The 17819-nt window shown below is 37.3% G+C and overlaps 2 protein-coding genes across 3 annotated transcripts in view; one reads left to right on the top strand and one right to left on the bottom strand.

Annotated features, from left to right (window-relative positions):
* The window catches only part of Cep85l (centrosomal protein 85L), a 116379-nt gene that overhangs the window by 40367 nt on the left and 58193 nt on the right, over positions 1 to 17819 (top strand). The gene's annotated exons all lie outside the window — the stretch shown is intronic.
* Pln (phospholamban) lies at positions 75 to 8637 on the bottom strand. The gene is made up of 2 exons (XM_075959250.1): positions 8505 to 8637; positions 75 to 742 (listed from the first exon to the last, which is right to left on the bottom strand). The coding sequence occupies exon 2, from the start codon at positions 635 to 637 to the stop codon at positions 479 to 481; it is 159 nt and encodes a 52-aa protein (XP_075815365.1). The 5' UTR covers positions 638 to 742; positions 8505 to 8637; the 3' UTR covers positions 75 to 478.

Raw genomic sequence — 17819 nt, 5'->3', positions numbered from 1 at the left:
ACTTTGAATAAGAACACTTCATTTAAATTATTGTTTTTCTACTTTGTGAAGACCTGAAGAAGACTTAGTTCCTGTAGAAAAAAAAAAGTGTTGGCAATGCAGTATAAATTTCATTTATCCCCAAGACTGAGCTATAAAGTGAGCTTCTTAGCAGTAAAGCTAGTGCTGGATGCAGAAAGTGAACTTTTGGCAGTACTGTTTCAAAATGAAAACTCATACTTCATTGTCAGAAATAATCAGGAAAGAAATTTATGAGCCATTTTGAGGAAATCGGCAGCTTCATTATGCACACTTAGTCATTGTAAAGTTTGTTTACAAGATCCAGATGAATACATTGGCTAAGGGTTAGTTTCACCCCTCATCTTGACCTTCACAAAGACATTCTAGGCAGGGAGCAGGCTGTATTTCCCCCCCATGAGGAGGTGCTAGGTTTGAAGCTGAGCTGGCATGTCACAGATCTGGAGGTGGCAGCCGTACTTCATAGAAGCATCACAATGATGCAGATCAGCAGGAGACAGATCAAGATGAGACAGAAATTGATAAAAAGATTCTGGAGATTTTGCCGTGCTTGCTGAGGCATTTCAATAGTTGAGGCTCTCCTGATAGCAGAGCGAGTGAGGTACTGGACTTTCTCCATTATGCTGGAAGGCAATAGCAGGAAGACTGAAGTTCTGAGTGGTCAAGAGCAAGATAAAAGGCTGGTAGTAGGCAGGCAAATGTGAGCTGTCTTCTTTTAGGAGGCCTGGAATGTAAAAATAGTAAATGGATTAGGTTCATACCTAAACCCATTCTCTGGATAGAGATGCACAGTTTTGCATAAATTGATCTTCCTCGTCCCTGTGTTTTATAACATTAACTGTCTCCAGTCTTCATGATCTCTCTGCTTCTATACCTCGTATGTTACTGCAGTCTCATTTGTCTTGTTTGAGCTATAGGAACTGTAGCTTTTGGCAGGTATTACTAGGTTTATGAAATATTGTTGTTTCTTTAAATCTTCTTTGTAAACACAATTGATGTGAATATTTATTATTATAAGTATTTCAGGACTAATCTCATAAAACAGCATATAATAAATTATATCTTAATTTTAGTCCAAAATAAAATAGTTCACTGAGAAAGAAGTTAAATATGAAATTAAAAACAGATACAGCTGCTTGCCGTTCTCCTTTATGATTTATACTGTTATAGAATCATACAGTGTATTTTGATCACATTCACAACTTCCTCCTGACCCCTCTTCCCAGATCCAACCCCTTGTAGAATGTTTTCAGCTCTTGAACACGATGCTCCTGAGTACTAAAGACTGACAAGCTCAGAGTGCACAGTATGATTATTGTACTAAACTACCATGGACAGTTCTAGTTTTCAGCTAATCTTGCTTACCTGGAGTGGGTTTTTGTTTGGCTATCTTTTAAAGTTCCTAAACCATTGTAGAATATGTAGGGTCTAAAGCTTTGACAATTAATAAACACAACAAAATGAAGCATATTAATAGGAAATTAGATACAGATTTAAAATAAACTAAGTGAACTGTCTGAAGAATCAGCTACTTAAACTTTGACATTATTATTTTTCTTTCATTAAACTATTGTTTGTTTATTGTTTAGAGACAGGGTGTTGCTATGCAATCCTGATTGGCCCAGAATTTACGCCATAGCCAGGCTGACCTCAAACTGGAGGCCACCATTCTACTTCTTTTGTCTTTGCATACTAAGTGAAGGGATTACTGTCCTGTACTACTATGCTGGGCTAATATTTTGGTTTTTTATCAGAACATTTTTAACTTGCAATAATTTACTGTCTGGAGACAACTGTGTCTAGTTTGTTGCTGCATCATTTGTAACAGGATGTTAGTACAGATTCTAGCTGGCAGGTTGGATTTCCTCCCTAGGCTCTGTGCACTGCTTGAACTCACCTCAGTCTGTGGACCCCATACTTGAGACTAGTACTGAGGAGAAAAGAGATTGGGAAAGGGGAAGATTTGCGTCAGGCAGAACCAGATAGAACTTGTTGCTTATGTTGTAAAGAAACTCTGTGGTATATGCCAGTCAGATGTTGTAGTTCTCAGATCTTCAACTTGGCTCTGCTAGGATTTGAATTGTGTAATAGACTGGATTTTCATTTGGTGTGTGTCTCTGTCTTTCATGTGTATGCCTGTGATAAGGAGCCACGCAGAGTCAATTTATATCAAAATCTGTTCTCAAGAGTTAGTAACAGCTTATGTTTGTCTAGCATATGTTCCTGATTGTCTAGCACAGGTGGCTGAATTATCTATAGAATTTCACATTGAAAAGATAGGAGCTCAAGCCTAGCATATTTAATTACTTTTATTTGAATTCTCCAGATAAAATGCTATAGGAATAAAGCAACTTTTTAAAGAAAATGCATCCTCAAGTAGTACGTGCTTCTGTTAGTTTATTATAGGTCTCAGGAATTTGTAGTGTTGGAGAATCTGTATATTTTACAAGTTCTTTTATAGGAAGATGTATAATGAACTATAGTTTTGAGCAAATTAAAAATTAGTATTGATAATTACTATATTTTTGTAATGTTTCAGTAGTTATTAAAAGATGTGGTTCATACCTATAATTCTAGCATGTATGAGGCCACGACAGGATTGTAAATTTGAGGGCAGCCTAGGTACAAAGTAAAACTGTCACAACACACACATGTGCACATGTATGTACACACACACACACACACACACGAGAAAGGAGTGAGCCTTCCAGTTCATCAGAAAGCATATACAGGAGTCATCTCTATTCTGCCCGACACTTGGGGATTCAGTCACATGCAATGCCCCTTGCTATAAACGCTGTACTCTTTTTCATGATTGTGCCTTTTGTACGTGTTCTGTTTCTTCCTGGAAGGCCACTTCTACCCCTTTTACCTTTCGATTCTCAGCTACACAAAACTGATCCTTCAAGCTCAGTTTAAACACTACTTCTGAATAAGACCTTTCCAGCCAGTAAGTAGAATCATCTGCTTTGCTGCGTTTCCATAGAATTTTGTGTCCCTAAATCAGGATATCTGGTTATGCTATAGTTTCAGTATATGTGTCATTGTCCCCAACTAGAGCTTCTAGTATATGAGTGAAGGAAGCATATGTTCATTCTGTATTTTGTGCATAAAATTAGCATAATTTAATTAAATCCATAAAGTTGAATAAGAATTTTATGACTAAAATTTTTAGAAAGTAGTTTAAAAATTCAGTGCTGTAATTGTCATATTAATGAATTTGAGTCATAGGATTTGCTATTAAACTCATCATCACTAATATTTAAGTCTGTTCTATTTATAGATGAAGAAAATATGGCTTAGAGGAGGTGTTTCCTAAATTGATAGTTTCTTGTTTAACTTGACATTAAACTGAGTTAGGCTTTGTACAAGTGGGTATTTCATGTTTGTGAGATACAAAGAGATGTGCTGTCAACTGCTAAAAACATTCAGGGGCTGGAGAGGTGGCACAGTGGTGAAGAGCACTAGCTGCCCTTCCACAGGATGTGGTTCGCTCCCCAGCACTCAGGTTAGGTCACTCTCAACCACCTATAATGTGGGCATGAAACATCCTCTCCTGGCTTCTGCAGGTGCCTATACACATGTACACACAAATAAAAATAAATCTATAATGGAATAAAACATGATTGATACACTGAGGGCATCATCTTACATCACTTTTTATTGAAGGTTTTGTTCAATAAATGAGAGAGTTGTCTATAAAGGACACATAGTGACCAGATCAAAAACTAAATGTTTCTAGGCAAGCTTGAAAACTTGTCATAATTACAAAATGATTTGTAGCAAGTTTATAGTCTTGGCTAAAATCGAAATGAGGAAATGTTCATGGTATGCATGTTAGTTATTTTTTTCTCAGTTTATTTTATAGTGCTTTGGTAGGGTAATGATTAAGCTACATTCCTCCATGATGGGGCTTCCTCTTATATGTAGAGAATAGGAAAGCTGAGAGTTAAGAACACTGCAGACCTAATTTTGGATCTGTATGTATCTCACTACAGATGTTGCAGTTTGTAACACAGGGGTCAGGTGTCTTTTCTGTTCCTCATGATCACTACTCTGTAAGTTTGGAGATTCCATAGTCTCTTTTCAACTTTCTTATAGCAACACTCTAATAAACTAATACTTGATGGGCAATATAGAAAAAGAGTTCATTAGCTGATGTTTTTAGAGCATCTTTTAGGATATTCAGAAATAGATTGTGTTAGGATGTAAAATTAGCCTCCCACATCCTTTTTTAAAAGGCCATATATGTTTATTGGGTGTTTACTAGGGACAAGGAGCCTATTCACTTACGGACTTATTTAAAATTTAATCATCCTGCTTTTAGTACCAGAGTACTGAAAATAAGAAAGATGTGTGTTTGGTTGTGGGAACTACCAAATCATATCTTTGAACTGTATGGCAGAAACAGAAAGGTGCCTGGTGTTGTGTTCTATGTATATGGGACCTGTTCTAATTTTTGGACGGATTGAATGGGATTACCAGTTCTTTTCTTAGTGGGAGCTAGTATGACATTCTTGCTCTCTCTAAAGAAGTTAAAATTGGAACTTGATAAATTATGTTCTAAAAAGTATTTTATTATTTTTTCACTAGAAGGAGGAAAGAGGAAAACTGCAGGCAACCATGATCCTTTGTCATATTGCCAGTAGAGGTGGTGCATGCTTTAATTCTTGCACTCCAGAGGGAAGAGGCAGAGGTAGGGAGGAGCTCAGTGAGTGTGAGGCTAACCTGGCCAACCAGGGCTAGATAGTGTGACACTATCTCAAGGAAAAAAAAAGGATCATATACTTTGTTAAGAACTTATTGGGTAGAAGTCATACATATCATATCTTACAGGAATCCTTAACTTCAATGGTATGCTAGGTGTATTCTTGTGAGAAGGAAACCTCAGTAGGTTTGGAAATCATTTGGTGGCCTGTCTTACAACTTGCAGGTAATTGGCACATTCACAGCTTTGTATATGATGTGTAGTAATCCCTACTGTAAACACTGTGATGGCCTTGTAGAACTTGCTGAATTGTAGGCTTTCTGCCAAAGTCACATCCTTGAGAATCCTCAAGTTTGTTTTGGGCTTTTGCTGTCTTCTTTTTTTTTGTCTACTTGTTTATTATACTTTTAAGAAACTACAGTCTGACAGACACATTTAGTATTTTTCCCATTTGATTAATTTAGACGATTAGAATTCTGTATAGATTGAGTTTGAGTAAGCAGAGTTTATCTTTGTTAAGATTATTTGGAGATAAGTATGTATGTATCTCTCTCTCTCTCTCACTACGTGTGTGTGTGTGTGTGTGTGTGTGTGTTTCCCCTCCAGGTACTTATTACCATCTCACAAATAAGCCAGAAGTTGATTTGTTCCTTTTTTATTTTTGACTTGTTAAACTAAATTAGATTTATAATCAACCTGTTAGTTTATGAAAGTTCACTGTAGTAAAAGTTTAAGATTGCCAGATTGCAAACTGCTAAATTCTGTTGGAAGTTCCTTTGTGGCAGCAGCACTCCAGCTTTGTTGAGCAGACGGAAGTGTCCGAGAATCTTTCAGATGCTTCTGCTAACAATTGGTGAAAATAAAATAGTCTTTGATTTCTAAATTGGCCCAATAAAGGAATACCCATCCTGTTGGCCAGGTGGTGGTGGCGCACACCTTTAATCCCAGCACTTGGGAAGCAGAGGTAGGCAGATCTCTGTGAGTTTAAGGCCAGCCTGGTCTACAAGAGCTAGTTTTGAGACAGCTAGGGCTGTTACACAGAGAAACCCTGTCTCCAAAACCAACACAAAACAAACAAAAAGTGAAATACCCTGTTTAAATTTGTCTTGACGCGAGTCATTGAACAACAGGATGGAGATCTTCCCTCTGAAATTGGCTCATGGCTCTGTCTGTTTAGTCTGTAGGTTTATTTTTGTTGATGTTAAAAATACATGTATTTGTCTATTAACATAGTCCTATTTTTGGACTGCATAGTCCACACTGCTCTTACTTACACTTAGTGTCACACTGGTTAGTCTTGAATTCTACAGTTCTGCTTCAATTGGAATGTACAAGTGTGTGCCACCACGCAAGTGTTTTTAACCTTATATCGAGGATTCAGATTCTGTATTTTTTAAATTTTTTTCTTTTTCTTTTTTTTTTTTAAAGAGAGTGTAGGGAGAAAGCATTAGGCAAGTACTAAGAAAAATCGAATGTCACTTAGCAAATACAGCCTCTCAACTCTTTGTGAAAGGCCTGGAGAAGTACACGCTGTAAAGCACTAGAGGTCCTCAGTGAGCTGTGGCTCTACTGAGGGAGGGAGGCATAGCTACACTCAGCTTTTCTTTTTTCTTTTTTCTTTTTTTCCTTTCCTTTCCTTTCCTTCCCTTTCCTTCCCTTTCCCCTTTCCCCTTTCCCCTTTCCTTTCCTTCTCTTTTTATTGATTTTATTGAGCTCTACATTTTTCTCTGCCCCTCCCTGTCTCTTCCCTCCCCTCCAACACTCTCCCATGGTCTCCATGCTCCCAGTTTACTCAGGAGACCTGTCTTTTACTACTTCCCATGTAGATTAAGATCCATGTTTGTTTCTCTTAGGGTCCTCATTGTTGTCTATGTTCTCTGGGATTGTGATTTGTAGGCTGGGTTTTCTTTGCTTTATGTTTAAAAACACTTATGAGTGAGTGCATATGATAATTGTCTTTCTGGGTCTGGGTTACCTCACTCAAAATGATGTTCAGGTTTTATTTTGTGTTTATTTGGTAATGCATGCTTCAGAATTGTGTCAGGGAAGGATCCTGTTGCACCATTCTGGAAATGTCCGAAGAGACTATGTTTCATCAGTTCATGCTGCTGTAGTTTAGAAGGGTTATGTTCTTGATTCCCAATTCTGAAGTTTCATTTTTGTTGGTATGGTCAATGTGCAGATTCAAACATTAGATAAAAATTATTTTCTTAATGTAGATAACAAAGCAAGATTCTTTTGCTCAGGAACTATAAGCAGTGACTTTAAGTAGATTTTAAATGGTAGAGTAAATGAGTGAGAAATGGTATTGATGAAATATAGGATAGAATATGAGAGTGAAATAAAACCTTGAAGTTTTTGTGCAAAGTTATGGGGAAAAATAATCTGAGTTTTAGGCAACAAGCCTAAATGGATTGAAGGCATATTTTTTTCAACGGAGCAAGCTAAATAATTTATGATTTTTGGAACCTATATGGTGGAAGAGGAGAAATGATCCAATGATCTCCACACACATGCCATGGTTGCTCTTTCCCCCATCTCTTTCTCACACATGCACACACACATACATGATAGATAAATAAAAATGTAAAAAATGCAGAAATGTGCAAATCCAAACTTAACACCAAGTGTCATTTGTATACTATCAAAGGAAAAGTATTTTTTATGAGTACTGAAGTATTGGAGGGCAGTTTAAGGCTCCTAGCATTAGAGACTCGTACTGGAAATGTTTCTGCATGTTAAGAGTGCTGCCTAGGAGACTCCAAAGTTGCATTTGTCATAAACAATAGTTACTGTTACAGGAATTGATAAAGTTTTATTTTGGTACCTAAGTATGTTATGAGTATAAATAGTGGAATAAAAATTGGTATAATTTTCTATGTGGTCTAATAGATTTAAGGGTGAGAAAACATTTTATTTAGTAAGTTGAGATTTGTAACAAATGATAATAATTTTTTGTGGCACTTCCAATCCTGGGAATTTTGTTTTTTCTTGTGTTACTTCTAAATTTATAACAGGAAATTTAGAAACATTGGAGAATGAAAACTTTACAAGAGTGTATTCTGTTGTGAGATGAATATACATTTATCAAATTTTCTCGCCTTTTTAAAGTGTTGAGTTATTTTTTTGTCACTTTAAAAAATCTTATTTGTGACAAATGTTCTCTATAGTATCAAACTTAAAGCAAGCTGTTCTTTTTGTGAAAGTGGCAGTTTTAGAAGTGTTTAGAAGTTGACTAGACTCTCATTTTAGAAAGTAACATTTTCCAAGAGCATTTTAAAAAGGAGTTCTATTATCTATTCTTAAAATCTCTGATTGTGTCACCTTAAGAACCATGCTGATAACATCGGAGTAAGTGTGCTAGCAGTGTGCTTGTCCCCCAGTTAATGAGGTGTAAATAAACGGTGTCCCACGGCTGTCAGGGCCCTGTCCTGCACTGTCTCAGCAGAGCCACATACAACAAATGAAACCATTTCTATAGCATGAAAATGAATTTACCTCTACCATCATGTACGCTAGTATAGTTGAGAGGGTTTTCAATTGTAAGAAGCTCACATTTGAAAAACCAAAATAACTAACAACCAAAATTTAAAGAAGAATATAACTCTTTTAAAGTTGCCTAATTTTTTTTTACTGGGTTTAAGCATTTTGTCATTCATAACAGGTTCTTTTATTATCTATTTTTTAATTGGAATTTGGAAGATAAGATTCTTTTAAAGTTTACTAAGTTTGATTACAGAAAGTAAGAATTTCCAAAATCAGTGATATCGTGTCTTACCTTGGCTTCTGTGATCATCACAATGCCGAGTATTAAGTGTGTGAAGTCTATGGGAGGTTAGCTGTGAGGTTTCTGTTCCCAGGTTTATGGGAACAGCTGCAGTAGGTGGAGGAGGAAAAGTATTCTAGGGAGGTCTTATGATGTCACATAGGAATTCTAACGTTATGATTGGTTAGCTATGTTCTTATCATAACCTAACCTTAGACCTTATCTTACTTTAGCTTTGGAAAGGTCATTAACACTATGCTTCACTTTTAGTTTTTAATTTTAGAATGTGTGTAGCAGTTAACAGAATAAAATAGGTAAGCTTGAAGATACAATTTTACAGCAGATAGCTTTCCTTAAGGAGGTCTGCATCCTCTGACTTAGAGGTAATCCTGTATTGCTGGTGCTGCAGAAGAACTAAGTCGTTGCAATGGGATGCAAGTAGCACAAGAGCAGTGGTGTGGACTTAGCAGTAGTGGTCATAGAACGGCTGTGCTTTAGGCTGCAGCTGCCAGGGCAGTGAACATCCTTAGGCGAGGTTTGATGCTTTTTCCTGTCCTATTTTATACTTGTGCTTCATATCTGTCTAGGTATAGGGGAGAGAATGTGGATGAGGAAACTAGGTTAATAACGATTTTGGATTTTGTAAAAGAAAGTATTTTTCTTATAGCTGAGGAGGGCAAATGTATTTAATTGTATTTTCTTCAGTTAGGCACTTAATGTTTTCATGAATGATTACATGTTTCAAAAGGTATGTATTGTCCCTAGAAAGACAGTAAAATAGAAGTTTAAGTGCTTATGTTTTTTTTGTTTAGCTACATTATATCACCACAAAAACATAATAGATTTTTATAAGCTGTTATAGTACCAAGGGTAGCTTTTTAGAAAGAAATGACTGTAGGTTCCTGTCAGTTGTATGATAATGAGGCATTATTGACTGGGTTCTTAAGTGTTGAAATTTAAGTGTTGGAGCATTTCTGAAAGTGGTTTTTAACTAATCTAGCATTTTCTTGTCTGAACTGTAAGTAACCTTTTAGAAGGTAGATTGACGCCCTCGCAATTCAGTACTATCTTTGGGTAGGACTGAGTCCTTTGGCAGAGCTGAGCATTGTCTTACTTTATCTTCATACACTTTATTGCTTTTACATTGCATGTACGTAAATCAGCACACTTGCACATTCTGAAGTTTAGATTTGTTTAGTTTTGGAGAACCTATTTGTAATTTTTAAAGTGCTTGTAGCAGCATAAACTCAGCCTCATCTTTCCTGTGGGTAGCAGAAATGTGTGACTGTAGCTGCTCCTGTGTCCTTAAATGGAGATGATCTTGGCCTCTTGCAAAGAGAGATGAAATCCTTCTCTTGAACACATCTTCTGTTATTTAAAAGGTTAGTTAAAACCAATGAAAAATATTTTAATCAAAGACCTTCTATAAATATTATTTAGGCAAGTATTTACTACATATGCAGACTATGTTGTTGCAAGAACTCTCGATCAGTGTTTGACACTTTCCTCGATGCTTTACAACTGTTTTCTTTTTGTTCTTGTGTGATAAAATACCATGCTATCAGTTGTAAATACTGCTAGTGATGTGAGGCCTGAGAGGTCTCAGAGGCTATAGTAACGTATCAAAGATAACACAGCTGGTAAAGAGCAGATGAGACCTGAGATGAAGATGAGTTAAATCACAGTTCCTGATGAAATCAGTATATTCTAGGGCAAAGTCATAGTTTGGACTTACTTTCATACAATAGTATGTATCATCAAATAAGTTCTTAAGAATTATTATGAATTATTCAAGACTGTTTTTGCAAAGTCTTCTTAGTCCGATACATGCATTTGTTTGGGCATGAAGCTTATGGAAACAGAATGATAATACTTGGTTGGAGAAAATAAGGAATTTCCACAGAGTAAATACATCCTAGTTAGTTTGCATATTTGCAAGTTTATTCAAAAAGCATGTATGGCAGACACAAACCTTAGGAGGGTACTATGGGTTCTGACAATTGAAAACTGGAATCCAGGTTCTACTGTCGATGTGTATGAGAGTGAGCACCATTCAGGGTTGCCCTTTTGGGGAGTTAGCTGTGCGGCTCATGATAAATCCTTTGGAATTTTAGGAATTATTTGCGTTTTAACAAGTTCTGTAAGCAGGTTGTTTAGTAGAAACATTGGTCAGTTATTGAGTGTTGCTCAAAAATTCTGGACCTGAGTCCGGAAAAACTCTTAGAAGTGTTTGTGAGTCTTCCTTTGGAATCCCAGTATCATTGGAATCCAGTTTTGGGCACATGACTTTCAGAAATGTGTGGAATGGTATTGTGGCTAAGGGTTTAGCAACAAGAAGTGTACACAGTGATTATCAGCGATTCTGTGACAAGTATCCGTTTCATGTTAGTACTCAGGTTCTTTTTGCCTTCAGAGAATAATATATGGCCATGAAGAGCTCAAGTCCTTGAACATGTTATAGAAAACAGTTGTTTTTACTAAACTCTAAATGAAGTTTGCTTATTCATTTTTTTCAGAAGGCAGACATTAAGAAAATGTAAAGAACAAAACTCTTGAGAGTAGGAAGAGCAAAGAGAGGAAAGCCCTGTTTGTATATTTTGGACTGTAGACCAAAAAACTACTGAAATGCTGGCAGTGCATTTGGCTCTTGCTGTAGAAATGTTAGATACTTTCTTTAAGGTTGAGTTTCAGGGTCGTGGATTCTATATCCATGGATCCAGCCAATAGCAAATAGAAAGTAATTCAAACTTGCATTCTGAGTGTACATAGACTCGCTCTTTCATTATTCCATAAATAATAGTTTGATAAGTACTTACATACAATTCCTACTACATTTAACATAAGCCACTTAGAGATGATTTACAGTATACATGGGAATGTGTGTGTTAATATGTGCTGTTTTATAAGGACCTGAGCATTTGCAGATTTTGGTATTCAAATTAGGATGTGGAACTAAGCCTTAAAGGTAGGAAGGGAAACCTATTATGGTAATTTGAGATTATTTTGAAATATTGCATTTATCACTGTTTTGAAATTGCCATGATTAGATATGCCTATAGATATTACTTAACGTACCAGGCTTGGAGGTACATATGTACCTGCACCCTGGAGCTTGGGAGGTAGAAGCAGGATGGTAGGGAGTTTCAAGGTCATCATCAACTATGTAGTGCTGGAGACTAGCCCGGGCCATGGCAAACCCTGTCAAAAAAGTCCAAAAAATAATTAAGAAATGTAATGCACTGAAAAGAACCTATATTACTGTCTCACAAAATTGTCTTTAACAATAATTTGATTGTAACTTTTCTAATCCCATTCCCATCTGTTCTACCTTTTAAATGAACAGTTTTCAGTTTCTAGAGTTATGACAGAGATAGTACAGTGTTTCTATACACTTTACATCCAGTTTTCCACATTAGCATTCTCCATTAGTATCTGTGATTACTCTCAACAATTGTGCAGATGCTTCCATGTATTTTTAGTAATGTTATTACTTAATTTTTCTCAATGTCTCTCTCTTTAAAACTACATTTAATAATCACATCTCTTTTCTGCTCACTTGGTTTTAACAATTTCCTCAAATTTGCTTTTTAAATGATCCTGGTAGTTCTGAAGAATAATGGATATTTTATAGCATCTCCCTGAATCTTGATTGTCTGGTGTTTCTCTCATGCTTAGGTTGGTTAATTAATACCTTTCTGGTATTAAGCTCAAAGGGGCAAGATCCATTTCATTATATTCTTTACCAAGGGTCTTTGAAGCTGACATAATGATCACTGTTGTTAACCTTGATCACCTAGCAGAAGTGTAGTGCTTTTCAGTCTCTTCCCTATAAAGTTACCCCCTTTCCACTTTCTGAACTGTTCTTTGGAAATATAACTTTCTTTGGAAGAGAACAAACAGGCTTCTTTACCTCCCTCATCACTAGGTTCATGAGTGAGGCTGTTAACACAAAAGGCAGGGTAACAAGAGAAAAGCACATACTTTTAAGTATTGCATGTCATGGAATCGTTATAGGAAAATAGCCCAAAGAAACAGGTAAGCTTGCTTTTTTATGTTAGGTTCAATGGAAAAGTAGGCAGTAAATGGGAAGATAACGGGTGTGATTTAGTAATAAAGTAAAGAGAATTTAGCAAGGCTTGACTGTTTAGATCCTTCTCTGGGCCTCTTGATCCTGCAGGTATGCACTGTCATGCCAGACACACTATGTAATTTCTCTAGGCAGATTATTTATAGTAATATTAAAGTAGTGATAAATGTAATATTCCATGGCATCTGAGCGAGTGTAATAGTGGTCCCTTTCCTTTGGGCGTAGGAGAGCCACCTCTCCAGTGAGGAGCATATGATCTGTTTTAGTGAGGTAAGGATGGGAAGACTCAGGGTGATTTTCTGAGACTGCACGATTTGCTTCAGGGTTGAGGCAAGAGGAAGGTGAAAAAGTGGCTTTTCTGTGGGTGCTTTTTCTTATGTGCCAAGGTGCCATGTTTTGGGGCAGTGTACTCCAAACCCTATCAAAAGTCATTCTCCACCAACTATATGTTATGTTGTACTGCTGAGGTGTGGACTATCCACAGAGATATTTAGAATTGTACATAGTTTATTTTATCCATATAAAAACACGCTGAGAACAGAGCATTAGGATTCAGCACTTTATCAGAAAGGTCCCTGGAACATGAAATACAGAATTCCTGTGATGGGAAGTTTCTGTGCTTGGGACAGCCCTTTTGAGTTGTTCAGCATGCTGAAAACAAATACTTCAGCTTGGTCTTTGAAGCTCTATCTGCTTTGTCTTGTCTGTTATCACATTCCTCTGTCTTGTGCTTTGACTCTGGGCAGCTTCCTGTGACCCTGTGGACAGGTTACTGTGCTATTCTAAGCCAGGGTACTTTTCACAAGAATGTCCCGTCAGAGTGCTTCCGTAGTTATCTTTCTGTGAAGCTTTCCCTGCCCTTTGCTAAGCCATTTTACATTCCCCTGTTCATTTCTATCTGCTCTATGTTAATCTGCTAGACAGATGACAAGCTCTTTGAGAGCCTATTCAGTAACTCATTTTATTTGCTGTTTATTTTTTTTTTCTTTACTTATTTTGGGGATAAGCCTTTTTATATATCCCAGGCTAGCTTCAAACTCAAAATTCTCTTCCCTCAGCCTCCCAAGTTCTGGTATTGCAGGTGTATGGAGCTGTACCCAGCTGCCACTTATTCATTATAGGTCAGTTTTCTGTGGACTACAGACCTGTGCTGATTCTTAAATACATAATGAAGAGTTGAACACAGTAATATAGTAAGCATTGGAAAATTATCAGGTGATTTTGAATTACCCTGTAGAACCATTAGGAACAATTCTTAAATCCTCTTTAATGTTCTTTCAGGGAGAAAGTACATAAATGTTTTAACATACATAGGATAGTAGAGTAATCAAGAAAATATATTTTGTCATTATTTTAAAAGGAAAGTATGTCTGGAGGGTAGAAGTGAAAAAAGACTATACTAAGTAAGACTGTGTTTCCTGATTTGTATTTTATTTTTAAATTAAGATTTTATTTTGTTTCTTCAAAGGATTTGCAACATGTCTTGGTACTTTATAAACTCTCAACATTGACTTGCACATACATATTTTATTTAGTTTTTAAATTTAGCTTTATTTGAATGTAAATTTTACTTTTGTGAATTTCAAAAGGCATGCCTGTAAAATACCCTAGAACAAAAGCATGGCTTTTGCCTGTCTGTAATTCCAGCACTTAAAAGGCCCAGGGAGGAGAATCTTGAGTTTGAGGCCAACTTGGCCTTTAAAAGGAAACTGTCTCAAAAGCTTATAAGTAAACAGATTGGTGTTCTCCCACAAAACCCCAAAGCAGTGTTAACAGTAACTTATATGTGGCTTTTCCATCTTTCTTTGTTTCCCCAACCTCCTCACTCAGAGAAATGCTTACTCAGAATTTTGGTTTATTAGTTTTATTTTCCTCAGTTGCCCAGAGTTCTTTGTGTAGGGTTCAGGCCTCATGGGCTTTTCCCAGGCCAGTTTGGCATGCTTGTTGATGTCATCCTAGTTAAGATTATGTTTGAGCAGTGATGTTAGTGAGACATCGTAACTATAGTTTCTATGTTACCAGGAGACACAGTCTCACAGCAAACTTCCTGATCCTCTGTTTTCACACCTTTTTGCCCTCTTGTTCCCTGAGCCTCAGATGCGGGAGTGTTTTGTAGATATGTCTGTTAGGACAGGTTCCACAACTCTGCATGTTGATTGGTTGTGGTTTTCTGTAGTGGTTACCATCTGTTGCAAAGGGAAGATTCATTGATGAAGTAAACTTGTCTGTAGGGACAAATGTTTATAGATTGTTGTTTGGAATAATAAATTGGGTTTAGTAAATTGGTGGTTGTAGATTCTCCCCCTAATAACCATGCTTTCACTAGTACTAAGTAGAATTGAGACACAGAAACGATATTATTTAAATGACTGCTTGGCCTATGAGCTCTAGCTTCTTATTAGCTAGCTCTTATATCTTTGGTTAACCCATTTCTGTTAATCTGTGTATCGCCACGTGGCTGTGGTTTACCGGGAAAAGTTCCAGTGTCTGTCTGCTCTGGCGGCTACATGGCATCTCCCTTGACTCTGCCTACTCTCTCTGTGTATATATCTCTTCCTGCCTGGCTATATTCTGTTAAGCCATTGGTCGAAAGCAGCTTCTTTATTCATGAACCAATAAAAGCAACACATAAACAGAAGGATTTGCCACACCAGTCATCGTGGTGGATTTTTTCTTTGAAATATCCTTCTCAATCTATTTTAAATTTTGGTTTGAAGTCTGTTTTGTTAGATACTAGGATAGATATACCAGCTTGCTTCTTAGATCCTATTGATTGGAAAATCTTCCCAACCCTTTACTCTGAGGTAATTGAGATTGAGGTATATTTCTTGTATACAGTAGAAGGATGAATCCTGTTTTCTATCCATTCTGTTAGTCTGTGCTTTTTAATTGGTGAATTGAGTTCATTGATACTCAGAGATATTAATGACTTGTGATTATTAATTCCTGTTATTTTGTTGTTGTTGGTGGTGCTGGTGGTGTTGGTATTGTGTGTGTGTGTCTGTGAGTCTGTATCTGTTTCTCTTCTTTGGAATTTGGCTGTGATTTTTGGGGGGGGGGTTGGAGTTTTCCTTCTAGTATCTTTTGTAGGTCTGGATATGGATGGATATTGAGTGATTTAACTTTGTCATGAAATATCTTGTTTTCTCTATTCATGGTGATTGACAGTGTGGTTGGGTATAGCAGTCTGGGCTGGTGTCCATGATCTTTTAGAATCTACAGTAAATCTGTCCAGGCCCTTCTGGCTTTTTAGATTCTCTATTGAAAAATCAGGTGTAATTCTGAGAGGTCTACTTCTATATGTTACTTGACCTTTTTCTTTTGCAGCTCTTAATATTCTTTGTTTATTCTGTAGGTTTAGTATTTTGATTATTATGTGGTGAGGTTGTTGTTGTTGTTGTTTTTTTTCTGGCCCAGTGTATTGCTGTTCTGTAAGTTTCTTGTGCCTTTATGGGTATAGTTTTCTTTAGTTTGGGAAATTTTTCTCCTATGGTTTTGTTGAATATATTTTCTGTGCCTTTAAGGAGCTGTGATTCTCTATCAGGAATTCATCCAAGGCCAGCTGGCCTGGGTCTGAAAAAGCATGGGATAAAACCGGACTTGCTGAACATAGCGGACAATGAGGACTACTGAGAACTCAAGATCAATGGCAATGGGTTTCTGATCCTACTGCTCGTACTGGCTTTGGGGGAGCCTAGGCAGTTTGGATGCACACCTTACTAAACCTGGATGGAGGTGGGCGGTCCTTGGACTTCCCACAGGTCAGGGAACCCTGATTGCTCTTCGAGCTGATGAGGGAGAGGGACTTGATGGGGGAGGGGGAGGGAAATGGGAGGTGGTGGCGGGGAGGAGGCAGAAATCCTTAATAAATAAATAAATTTTTTTAAAAAAGGAGCTGTGATTCTTCTCTTTTTTCTATTTGTATTATTCTTAGGTTTGGTCTTTTTGTAGTGTCCCAGATATCCTGGATTCTTTATGTTAGGAATTTTATAGATTTAACATTTTCTGTGATTGATAAATTTATTTCATCTATAGTATCTTCAACACCTGATATTCTGTTTTCCATCTCTTGTATTCTGTTGGTGATGCTTTTATCTATAGTACTTGTTCACTTACCCAGGATTTCCATCTCCAGAGTTCCCTCAGTTTGTGTTTTCTTTTTTGCTTCTATTTCCATTTTCAGGCCTTGAACAGTTTACCCTGCCCCCCCCCCCCCCCCCCAGTTTTCTTGACATTCTTTAAGAGACTTATTGATTTACTCCAATTTCTTTGGTTGTCTTTTCTTCCATTTCTTTAAGTTATTTTTTATTTCCTCTTCAAGGAACTCTATCATCTTCATACAGTTATTTTTAAGTGCCTCACCTACATTGCAATGTTTAGGTCTTGCTGTCCTGGGATAGCTGGTTTCTGTTACTGATTGTGTTTTTTTTTCTTTTTTTGGCTTTTAAAAATTGTTTTTATTGAGCTATATATTTTTCTACACTCCCTTCCCTTCCTCTCTCTTCCCTTTCTACCCTCTTCCTATCACTGATTGTGTTCTTAAACTGGTATTTAGGCATCTGGATTTGGGTTGATTATTGGTCTAGGTGTTGATTCCTGTGTTTCTCTTTGTTGGGTGGGTATTCTGTTCCGTGTCTTCTGTTTCTTCTCTAGTCTTCTGGCCTAAGTGGCCAAGGGTTCTGTTGACTAGTGAATCTTCATGTCCAGTAGGGTGTCTCCACTGGGGTTTTGGGGCCTTGGGTCCCTTGATCCGGTCTGACCTCTGGTAAAGGCAAAGTCTTCTTGGGTCTCTAGATCTGATCTGGTCTCCAGTAAAGCCAGAGCCTTCATCTGGGTTGCCTAGGACTAGCCTGGCCTCCGGTAGAGCTGCTGGGGATGTTCTGTCAACTGGTGTGGACTATGTCTAGGCCTATGGAGTCTGATGGATTTCTGGAGAAGGGCTGGCCACAGGGAGGATGATGGGGTAGGAGGGTTGGGTGGTGGTATGGGACTTGGGGAACAGAACCCAGGGGTGGCAGCAGTCATCTGGAAAAATGGTTCAGTGTCACTTTCAAGATACAGAAGAAAACATTACATATCTCTAAGTATGATAATAGAAAAACCAACATATGAACAGTGAGGAAAGCTAGATAAATGATGTAGCACAAAAGAGCTCTCTCCCCTTTTAAGATAACCATCATTAATAGTTGTGTTTAATACATTCTCTGCTGTGCTTTAATGCAGGCATTGTTTTTGTCCTA

The sequence above is a fragment of the Microtus pennsylvanicus genome, chromosome 1 (assembly GCF_037038515.1).
Source record: "Microtus pennsylvanicus isolate mMicPen1 chromosome 1, mMicPen1.hap1, whole genome shotgun sequence".
In the NCBI taxonomy this organism is placed as follows: domain Eukaryota; kingdom Metazoa; phylum Chordata; class Mammalia; order Rodentia; family Cricetidae; genus Microtus; species Microtus pennsylvanicus.
This window is presented reverse-complemented; position numbering and strand designations above follow the sequence as displayed.